Consider the following 12,565-nt stretch of genomic DNA (forward strand, 5'->3'; position numbering starts at 1 on the left):
GTATTATATTTAATGATGTAATCTTTCATTGTTGAATAACAGAGTATACGAGAGTGATCTCTCTGTTTTGGTGAGTGTAGTCTCCAGGTGCAGGCCACACCTGAGAGATACATCTCTTTCTTTTCAATTCAGTTCACACTTTATCTTGGTATCAGAGCTGAGGTTGGGTGAGCCTGATCTTTTGTCACCTTGTGGCTGAAGTGCCTTTGTAGCTAGCTTACTTGTGTGGCTTGAAGTGCCTTTGTAGCCGCGTGTACACAAGAGCTCTGTGCTCGATTGAGCAGGTGGACTGCAGAACACCTGGCTCGGACTTAGATACTTTTTTTCTAAGAGGAGAGGATATTGGCGTCCTTTTTGCGCTGACAGAAGCACCAGGAGGGGGAATTAGCACGGATTTTGTGGGATTAATCGTGCCAGAGTGCCAGAACGCCCAATTGGCGTGGAATTTAAGGAGGAAATCGCGCCAGAGTGCCAGAACGCCCAATTGGCATGAAATTTAAGGAGGAAATCGTGCCAGCAAAAAATACTCTAACCAATTTTTAATTGGCGCGGATTTTTCGCTCGGGATCACGCCAACATAAAGAGGATTTTTCACACGCTGATTGAGGACGCGCCAATCTTCCTTCAAGGGGATCTGTGGGAAGCCTCAACTTCGTTTGGCGGTTTGCAACGGGTGCAGATCGGCGAAATTGCAGATCTATCCGGGAGAGGCAGATCGGATCAATTTTTGATCAGATCGGATCTTCGACTGTATTGAAGACGCCGAATTCGCTCATTAGAGCGGGATTGCCAGACACTATAGATCGGATCCAGAGGTGACAGATCGATTTGATAGGTATTGTTTTTTTTTTGTTGAGTAGATTCAGCATGAGTAATATGATGGAATCTTACCTTAATGAGTCTGGTAAAATTAATGGATCTAACTTCACAAATTAGAAGTTTAAGATCCAGACCTTACTCGAAGGTGCGAATACTTGGTCCATAGTTACAGGCGATGAGCAGAAGCCGAATGGAGGGCCACAGGAGCAAGATTGGGAAAAACGAGAGAACAAGGCCAAAGTCTTGTTGAAGATGTCTATGAAAGACAATGCTATTGCACACATCAGAGACTGTAAAACGTCCGCGGACATTTGGACGAAGATCAAAAGTCTATATGAGACCCATAATACAAGTAGAGTATTGGCACTTAAAAGCAAGCTATTTTCAATGAGGATGGACGAGAGGGAGACTGCTACTGCATTTGTTGCGCGAATTAAAGATGTGAAAGACAGATTGGTGGCCATCGGAGTGGCAGTGTCTGATGAAGATCTTGTTGCAATCACAATGAACGGGATGGGTGATGATTCTCAAGCGTTCATCACTGGAGTGTCGGCAAGGGAGAAAGCGCCCTCATTTGATGATCTCACTGGGATCTTGCAGCAAGAGGAGGAGCAGCGACAGAACTTGAACCCCCAGAGTGATGATCTTGCGCTGATGGCGAAACGACGATCATCCAAAGGAAAGTAGTCACAGCAGCAATCAAATCAGAAAGGAGGAACATCACATAAGAATCTACATTCTCATAAAGGTATGTTTGCAAATCATTCTGAAAGGAAATGTTATTATTGTGGAAAGACAGGTCATATATAGAGAGAATGTTATAAGAAGCAGGCTGATGATGCAAAGAGGAGGCAGGCAAATGCAAAGCACAGAGGATACTTTGTTGAAGAAGAAGACTTCAGTCATGAATTTCGACTGTTCACAGTAGACTGTGCCCTTTCAGAATCTAATGAAGATGACATTTGGTATGTTGATTCCGGAGCATCCTCTCACATGACAGGTAAAAAGGAATTTTTTGATAGTCTTGAAGAAAGTATAAATGGATCAAAAATATATCTAGGAGATGATAGTGGATACGAGATTAAAGGTCATGGGGTGATTTCAGTTAAGTTACCAAATGGAAAAATTAGTCACCTTACAAATGTTTTATATGTACCTGGAATTAAGAAAAATCTGATATCTGTATCCATGATGGCTGACCAAGATATGCAAGTCGAGTTTTTCAAGACTCACTGTGTGATAAAGGATTCCAGGAATGAAATAGTTGCAACAGGCATGCGAGTTGGAAGCCTATACAGACTGGATGCAAAAAGCATACCAAAGCAAGTCATGGTTGCAGGAGGATCAACAGCCGAACAACTCTGGCATCAGAGGTTCGTTCATTTGAATTTGCAGGACCTCATGTTATTGTAGAAGAAAGGTATGGTCGAGGGACTCCCTATCTTTCATAATGTTCAATTAAATTGTGATGGTCGTGCCTTAGGAAAAATGCATAGAGAACAGTTTCCTATGCATGATAGGAGGAAGGAAATAGACACTTTAGAACTAGTGCACACTGATGTATGCAGACCTATGTAGACAAGGTCGCTAGGAGGAGCATATTATTTTTTGTTATTTACTGATGACTACACTAGATATTCATGGGTTTATTTTTTGAACAAGAAAAGTCATACTTTCCAGTGCTTTATAGAATTTAAAACCTTGGTGGAAAAGCAGTTTGGTAAGAGTATAAAAATTCTCCGATCTGATCAAGGGGGAGAATACAAGCTAAAGGAATTCATGAAATTTTGCAAATCTCACGGGATTGTTCAGTAGTATACAATACGACACACACCACATCAGAATGGAGTTGCAAAGCACAAAAACAGAACCTTGGTGGAGTGCGCAAGGAGCATGTTACAAGGTAAGGGTCTGTCTAATAGCTTTTGGGCAGAGGCTATTAATACTGTTGTATATTTGAAGAACAGAAGTCCTACCAGGTATCTTGGCTTCAAAACCCCTTTTGAAGCTCTATATGGATTTAAACTAGCAGTAAACCATGTAAGAGTATTTGGGTCAAAAGCATTTTCCCATATACCCAAAGCTGATAGGAAGAAATTAGATCCTAAAGATGTGAAATGCATCTTTGTTGGTTATGGCACAGAATTTAAAGCATATAAATTATACATTCCTGAGTCTTGTAAGACATTTGCAAGCAGGGATATAGTGTTTCACGAACAGGTACAAGAAGGGAAATATGACGTTGGTGATGATTGGCACATTCCATTATTGTTGGAGGAAAGCAGCAAAGATGAAAGAGAGCAGGAGCAGAAAGAAGAGCAAAAAGAAGAGCAAAAACAAGAACAATAAGAAGGTGATAATGCAATCCCAGTTATAGCAGAAGAAAACAAATTTGAGGTAAGTCCCCTACCAAGGAGGTCAGGTAGGAAGACTCAATTACCATTAAAATTGAGAAACTATGCTTTGATGTCAAAGGTTTTGAACATTGTAGAACCCTCTAATTATAAAGAAGCTAGTCAATTTAAGGAATGGAGAGCTGCAATGAATGAAGAAATGGAATCAATTCTTAGAAATGATACTTGGGATTTAGTTGAACTGCCTAAGAATAAAACACCCATAGGATGCAAATGGCTGTTTAAACCAAAAATGAATGCAGACGGAAGTATAGATAAGTTAAAAGCTAGGCTGGTTGCAAAAGGATATTCACAGCAGGAAGGTATAGATTTTGATGATACTTTTGCACCTGTAGCAAAGCTAAATACAATTAGAATGCTTATTGCTTTAGCTACTAAATGTAATTGGGAATTACACCAGCTTGATGTTAAATCTGCATTTTTAAATGGTGATTTAAAAGAGCAAATTTACATAGTACAGCCAGAAGGATATGTAAAGCAGGGACAAGAACATCTTGTTTGCAGATTGAAAAAGGCTTTATATGGTTTAAAGCAAGCACCCAGGTCTTGGTACGAAAAGGTTGATTCTTTCTTTGTAGAGTATGGTTTCCATAGAAGTTTAAATGACCCAAATTTGTATACCAAGTACAATAATCAGGGGCAGATTATTTTGATTTCTCTGTATGTGGATGACATGATTATAACAGGAACTGCAGATGATTTAATTAGAGGAATCAAAAGGCTTATGGCACACGTTTTTGAGATTAGAAGTATTTAGGGATACTGGGCAAACTTTTCTTACCCAAGGGAAGTATGCCAAAAATCTGTTGGAAAAGTTTGGTATGGATCAGTGTAGAGCAGTAGCAGCGACACCTTTACAGCAGAATCTGAAATTTAACAGTGATGATGGCACTAAGGAGGTTGATGCCACAATGTACAGATAGCTGGTTGGCAGCCTAATATATATTACAACAACCAGACCTGACTTGGCATACTTTGTTAGTGTATTGAGCCAATTTATGTCGAAACCGATTGAAAGTCACTGGATAGCAGTAAAGAGTGTGTTGAGGTATCTTTGTGGTACTGTTAATTATGGTATTTTATACACTGATGTATTTGATGTTACTCTAGCAGGTTTTTCAGACTCAGACTGGGAAGGTAACCTGGATGATCGGAGGTCCATCACAGGTTATGCATTCAACATAGGTTCTGGGGTCATAGCTTGGAGCAGCAAGAAGCAGAGTACTGTAGCCTTGTCTTCATGTGAAGCTGAGTATCAAGCATTGTGTGCAGCAACGTGTGAAGTGATCTGGTTGAGAAGGCTTCTTAAAGATGCAAGAAAAGAACAGAAGAATCCCACTTCCATCAAAAGCGACAACCAGAGCACCATTAAATTAGCATACAATCCAGTGTTTCACAAAAACACCAAACATATAGACACTCAGTTCCATTTTGTTAGAGAGAAAATACAGTCTAAAGAAATTGCTGTTGTATATTGTAAAACTTGTGACAATGTGGCTGATATTTTCACAAAGCCTCTTGCACGAGTGAAATTTGAATTGTTTAGAAAGATGCTAGGAGTCCAGGAGAACCCTTTATCCATTAAGGGGGGGAGTTAAAAATAATTAATATTATTTTATATTAATGGAGAAAATGGTTACATTGTTGTAACGTTCTCCCTAGTTTAGGATTAGTTCCTAAAGTTTAGGGGTTTGGGTGCAACTTCCTAATTCCTAGTATTGTATTTAATGATGTAATCTTTCATTGATGAATAATAGAGTATACGAGAGTGATCTCTCTGTTTTGGTGAGTGTAGTCTCCAGGTGCAGGCCACACCTGAGAGCTACATCTCTTTCTTTTCAATTCTGTTCACATTTTATCTTGGTATCGGAGCAGTCCTTGGCTACAAAAACTACACCAGGAAACCAACTCAACCAACCTTTAGGCTTAAGCTGGCCCTTGAACTAGAGGGGGCTCCCTCAGTTGTTACGAGGATTTGTTTAACATTCTTTACCTGTCACTGAACAACAACCTTTGAAGCACAGTGGCCAGATTTATGGTTTTAATTGGGTATGGTTGGCGATCAATGATAATCCCTACTCATGATTAATGGCCTCTCTCACAGGGTCCCTTTGAAAGTGTCAGCTTCCAGCCCGACATAATGACTTAGATTTTTCAAAAATTATGGTAGAGGAATGTAAGGAGACTACTTAACAACTAGGGAAATTTAGATGTGTGTAGAATATTTCTACAGCCCAACAAAACATATTCAAGGAAGATAGAAGTACAAACAATAAAATTAGTTCAAAGAGGAGCTAACTCAGACAAACAGTCCAATATACTAATCTCTTTAAATGATTATTAATTTGAAGGGGATTTCAGGAAGATTGAAACTCAATCTATCCTTACCGAGATATTCTATATTGGTTGGAACACGTGCAAAAAAGAAATCATGGAAAAACTAGAAAGACATACGAGAAACACAAAGTTCTTTCATAACTGGAGCCAGAAGGCTTTCATTAGAATTCTACAAAAGAAACTATTACATAGTTTAAGAGCCTTGGCATCAAAATCCCATCCTTGTTTATTACAAATAAAACAATATATAGACTAAATATCCCCTAGACTATTACAATAATCTTGGAATGAAATTATGAATAGTATATTAAAAATAAATAATTTTTCCTTATTAGTTGCAAGAAATTTGGAATTGTTGCAAATATCTGCCTTGAAATATGGAGTTGGTTGAATGACTGCTAAAAATCTGTAGAATGATCCTCAATATATTGATCTTTTGATGTTCTGAATGATTCTATCTCCATGCCTTTAAAATCTAGAGTTGTTGTTTCCGCCATTTGCCTTTCAATTGACATTTTTGTACCTTGAAATCTGGGGTTTGTGAAGCTGTTGCTGAAGATCTGTTCAGAATGATTTTATGTCACTTTTTGACAATGCTTTACTAATTTCAAAATCATAAATATTTTCAAATATTTCGTGAATAAATTTGCTATTTTCATGAATTTACTAAATAAATTCAGAAAGTATCTCCTCAAATAATAAATTTATGGATAAATTCATCCACTTATTTGAAATTATGCCATGTTTTTATTTCTCATGTATTTACAAAAGTATGTGTGGTTTTGTAAATCCATGTCCTGTTTCTCCTTCCCTATAAAAACTCATTTACTTTCACACTTTAAATTTCCTTTCTGTGAAATTCATTTATAGATTAAAATACAATATGTGGTTTTGTAAATCCATGTCTTGTTTTCTGTAGTTGGTAGAGTATTTTACTTTTCTCTTTTACTTTCACCTCAACCTAATTTCACACCTATAACTTGATTTCACCGTGCTTGTAAATTATTTTTACTCCTGTAATTCTTACCTCAATTTCACATGTATTGAATTAAATATCTTTTTGTTCTCTTGTACATTAATTTCATCAATATGTGATTGCAAAGCCTCCCTTTATTCATTTTTCATGCACTGAGAATTTATTTTACATGTAGTTGTAACACATTAACTTGTAATTCCATTTTACCCACTTTGCCTTCCATCGTGAAATAAATTTATTTCATAATAATATTCCCGCCATATAAAATTCTAATTAATACGGGGTATGGTTTTCAGGCCCCCTCCTTAGTGGTAAATGGTTTTGGACCTGGGGGGTCTGAAATCATGAGATGGTGACACATAGGTTTGGGAGTCTGCCATTAAAACTACTTTTCGGACCCCTCCCCCTATGTTAACGGGAAATGGCCAAGGGGGGTCTGAAATCACTTTTTAAACGTTGGATTAAATTACCCATATCTCGAGGCATGAAAGATAAGGGGAGTTTAATTAGTTAAATGCGGGGTGGGCCATAGGCTTTGACCTTTATCTTTGAGTGCACTTATGATTTTAGCTTATGATTAGGATTAAATTTTATTTTTTATAATATAATTTTAATTTTAGATAAATATTTTCATAAAAATATAAAAATGTATTTTTATAAAAATTAAAATTATTATATATAAACAATAAATAAATGATTCAAAAGCATAAAATTTATATATGCCCTCAGTATTTAATTCAGAAGGAAATGACAATTTCACACTAAAAATTTTTAATTTCAGTGTGCAGAAATATGTTACAACAAAATTTTCAGTGTGCCGAAATATGTTACAATGCAACCATATTTATTTAACAATTTATAATATTTACCATAGTTTTTATATAGCTTGGTCTATAATATTTATCCTAGGGTTTATCATGAGATTTTCTCAATATGAAAATATATAATGTTCAACCATGGTCAACATTGTAGCAATGTGACAATCAATTTGACAATAATTATCGCAATATTACATTACAATGTAATTTATGCTACATCACATTTTGGCATTACAAAATTAGTATTTAATATATTAATCTTATGGTTTATAATAGAAATCTTAGGGTTTATAGGATTTACAATATCAAAAATGGATGATCAACCACGTTTATTTTAGGGTTTACAATATTTATCTTATGGTTTATATAGTTTAGGTTTATAATATTAATCCCTTTGGTTTAATAATATTTCCTTGTGTTTATAACCCCTTAGGTTTTTTAGTATTTAGATACCTTGGTTTATAATATTGATCTTAGGGTTTATCATAAGATTTTTTCAACATGAAAACAACTATGGTCAACCATGGTCAATATTGTAGCAATGTGACAATCAATTTGACAATAATTATCACAATGTTACAATACAATGCAATTTATGCTACATCACATTGTGACTTTAGAAAACTAGTATTTAATGTATTAATATTGAGGTTTATAATATGAATCTTATGTTGTATAGGGTTTACAATATCAACCATGGATAGTCAACCATGTTTATTTTAGGGTTTATAACATTTATATTAGAGTTTATATATCTTGGGTTTATAATATTAATCCCTTGGGTCTAATATTATTCCCTTGGGTTTAAAATCCCTTCGGTTGTTAGTATCTATCCCTTGGGTTTATAATATCAATCCCTTTGGGTTTATTAATCTAAGGGTTTATGATGATGATGGTGGTGGTGGTTAACTTTCACTGAGACCAAATTGGTCTATCATACCTATAATATTCTTAGTTCTTAATTGTTTGGCTTATCATCTTTCTTGGCGAGATTGGTGTTGTAGCTTTCTTTTTTTCTCTACGGTCTTCCAACTTCCTTTATCTTGAATCTCCTTCATCTCTTCTGGTTCTTGGAACATCGATGTCTTAGCTTTGCGATCTGTTGTGTTTGTCCTTTTGAAGATAGTCAGAGAAGAAGTTTGGTCTGAGAGATCTCCTTTGTTGTTAAATGAAGATTTATTTTGTGTAGTATTCGAATCCTCATAACTGTTGATGCTTGAGGGGTTGTCAAGTTCACTTTTTTGTTGTTGGGCGGGGCTTTCCCCCAATTTGTCTTGAGAGTTATTTCTTTCTTGCCCGATTTCTTGCGATTTAGAGTTTTCTGGAGAGTATTCTTCCTTGATGACAATGTATATTAATAATAGGATTTATAATATTAATCTTAGGATTTAATATAAATATCTTCAGTTAATAATCATCGTCAACAATGGTTCAATGGCTCATTTGAAAAAGGCTGTCTCAATATGAAAATAAACCATGGTCAACGATCGTTAACCATCATCAACCATGGTCAATCATGGTCCAATGTCACGTTATGATAAAAATTATCTCATTATGAAAATCAACCATGGTCGACTTATAATTTTTATTATGTTTTAATATAAATAAATACATGAATTATTAACTCATTAATTACTATTATTATTTAATTAAATTATTAGTTAATATTTTTTTATTATTTAATTTACATTTTATTGTTATTATTTAATTATTTAATAATAATATTAATTGATAAGAGTAGCAATATTAATTAATAAGAATATCTTAAATAATAATAAATAACATTTATTATTAAATAATAATTAATATAAATTAAAAATTATTATTAAAATAATTTATTATAATTATCATAATGACAATAATATTATTTTTATTATAATTTTTTTTTATTATATATTTATTAATGGTAAATATAAATGAAAGTAAGACTTTCAGTTATATCTACTACATTAATATTTTTAATATAATTATTTTAATAATATGCTTAATTTATATTTTTCTAAAAATTAAAAAACATCTAAATATTTTTAATTATATTTTAATTATATGTTTAATTTATATTTTTCTAAAAATTAAAAAACATTTAACGCACAACATCGTTATGGTCATCCCAGTCTTGTCCTAAACACTAAATGTTTCTTGTCCTAAACACTAAATGTTATTGTAAACATTGTGTCTCCATACACTAAGACATTTCTAAAGAATAATTTTTTACACTAAATGTTTTTCTAAACATTGGGTCTCTCCATACACTAAGACATTTCCAAAGCATAATTGTTTGTCGATAGTATTAATTGTTTTATATGCGAGGAACTTGAAATGAAGAAGATGTGTAAGAAATGAAGAACACATGTGAAGAGGGGTAAGAAATGAAGAACACATGTGAAGAGGGGTGAATAAGTGCATGGGTATGTGTGTGACTGTATCATTTTTAGTGAAAGAAATATATTTGTATAAAATTATGGCGTAGTTTAATTTATAGATGAAATAGTTAATTTTAATTAAAATCTGGCATAAATTTTTAAAAGTTTGAGTTTAAATTGTTTAATAAGTGTTTTAGAAATTTTTCAAAATACTAAATCTTTTTATACATTCAAAAATATATTTTAAATAACAAAAATATCTTGAAATTTTATTAGTAATAATTTCCAATTAAAAACTATTTCATCTATAACTTAAAATAAACCTGAAATTATTATAATTCACCAATATTCTTTTCAGAAGGAAAGAGTATAAGGCTTTTTAATAAATTTCACGAATCTATATCTATGTGATATGTTTTTACTCACTGCGTTGTTTTACTTTACTTTACTTAGTGTGCCACTTGGAACGGGAAAGGGAGATGTCTCGCACTTTACGTGACAAAATCACGTAAATACCTTTATATTAATTAAAATGCTGAGTAGCATCACTGTCAACTTTGGTTTGGATGTGTTTTATATGTTTTCGGAAAGTGGTTTTATAAGCTTTTTGAGCGGAGAGAGATCGATTAGTTTAAAATAGTTAAGTGCATATATTTTAATAACAAAAATGGATTGATCAAAGATTGAAGTAAAAGAATTTTGTTGAAAGCGAGACCAGATTTTGAAGACAAAACACGCCAGTATAAGATTTTGGACCAGATTCCTGAAAATACGTAATACTATTGCCCAAATTCAAAATTCTACGACAATTTCAGAATTAAAAATAAAATGACTTTTTTTTTTTTCAAAGAAAAAAAGCTTTATGTATTATATGAAATATATAAGAGCTGAATAATACATTCTTTCTCTGTTTATGCAGATCAGAGATATGATCCCATAAGTATATGAGGAAAAAACCTATAATCTAAAGAGCAAATTGACTCTGGATTCGACTCTGATAAAGTCTGATATCAAAACTCAAAAAAGAAATACGACAGCCATGTATATTTCTTTACTAATCTGGAAGGGCAAAATCAGGTATCTGATAATGGGAATCATCAGATACAATTTCGAGATGCCAATATTCTGAAGTAGAAAAGAGTCCCTTTTTTGATAGACTGTCTGCTATACTGTTTTCTTCCCTATTGATGTGCTGAATAGAGCAATTCTCCAGGCAGGACCAGTAGAACTGTATCCTATCTCTCCAACCAGACAGATGATGAACCTGAATGAGATTTTTCTGATTAACTGAATCAACCCATAGCTTTGAATCACCATAAAAAGCCACCTGCTGAATGTCTAGGAATATGCAAAATTTCAGAAGGCCAGAGAGAGCCATAGCTTCCGCCATATTATTGGATCCCTGGCCCCCATGCCAAAAAGCAGAGAAGTGAGAGCTTGCAGAAATATTTATGTGGAAGCCGCATCCACATTGACCCTGTTGAGCTGCCCCATCGAAAAAGGCTGATGGCTGATGAAGACGATCAATAGAAAGCCTGTCTGAGGATGAGATTAAATTCTTCGCTGGTTCCTGAGGGAACGATTCAGCATAAACAGAGATTAGATCAAAAACCTTAACTGGGGAAAATTTGGAATGGTTAAAGATGCAAGAGTTACGCCATTTCCAAATAAACCATAAAGATAAGATGCCTATTCTACGCCATAATATCTTTTTCTTGCTGCAATCCATGAGCCATTCCTGAATCGATAACAGCCTATCAATCTTGAAACCATAGGCGTATTCTAAATCTTGCCATATATGAAGTGAATGCTTGCATTTCAGAAAGATGTGGAGGTTCGATTCCGCCTCTTCCCTGCATAAAAAACAAACATTAGGACCAAACCAACCTCTCTTCAATAAGTTTTCCCATATTAAATTCCGATTATGGAAAACGAGCCAGGCGAAAAGGACCATATTCTTTAAGTTTTAAATCTTAAAAGCTATAGCGTGCCTCTGCTGAGCATTTTGGTCAACGATTCTTCTAGATCCTGAACAAGAATCTCACCTGCCTTTTACGGGACGTCACTCGTAAGTTGCAGCAACTTGTATATGAATTATTTTTATTTAAGTTAAAACAAATGAAACCCATTTATTTTGTTTTGAATTATTTAACTAATTTTGTTTTTTAACCTTAATTTGAATGTTTTGTGCTAAATTATTTTATATGTCAATGGAAGAGAGATTATATAATTTTATTTATTATTAAATTAAATATAAAAATAATATATTTTTCAATAAATTTTCATTTAGGTGTATTTATATTAGTTTTTAATGTTGTTATTTAATGTCACATTTTAAATTAGAAACCATCTTTATTGAGAAAAATAACAGTTATCAATATAAAATTTAAGAATATTTCAAATATTGTGTTAAAAAAATTGAAATGATAGATTTATTTTATGTTTTATATATTGCAGAAAGCTTTTTATTTCAACATGCTTAGTCCAAATTTTTAGGGATTTGAGATTATTCCAATTCTAATAAGTTCATGTTCTAATTAAATGGAGAAATTAATATATAACCATTTTTAGGGATTTGAGATTATTCCAATTCTAATACATTCATATTCTAATTAGATTGAGAATTAATATATAACAATTTCTAGGGATTTGAGATTATTCCAATTCTAATAAGTTTATATTCTAATTAGATGGAGAAATTAATATATAACCAAGTGATTATTCCAATTCTAATAAGTTTATATTCTAATTAGATGGAGAAATTAATATATAACCAAGTTTTATTTAGCAAGTTGTCTGTTTTAATAAAATGTGTAAATTTTCTTTTTTTGAAGTTAA

The 12,565-nt window shown here is 33.3% G+C and overlaps 1 protein-coding gene across 1 annotated transcript; it reads right to left on the reverse strand.

Moving 5' to 3' along the window:
• Window positions 1–10,781: 10,781 nt before the first annotated feature.
• Window positions 10,782–11,681, reverse strand: LOC149264262 (uncharacterized). Its single transcript, XM_089397763.1, has one exon. It carries the CDS (start codon window positions 11,679–11,681, stop codon window positions 10,782–10,784), a length of 900 nt encoding a protein of 299 aa, XP_089253889.1.
• Between the last annotated feature and the right edge of the window lie 884 nt (window positions 11,682–12,565).

This window comes from Pinus tabuliformis, chromosome 6, assembly GCF_031772625.1.
Source record: "Pinus tabuliformis cultivar Carrire ecotype Pingquan chromosome 6, CPIR1, whole genome shotgun sequence".
Lineage (NCBI taxonomy): Eukaryota > Viridiplantae > Streptophyta > Pinopsida > Pinales > Pinaceae > Pinus > Pinus tabuliformis.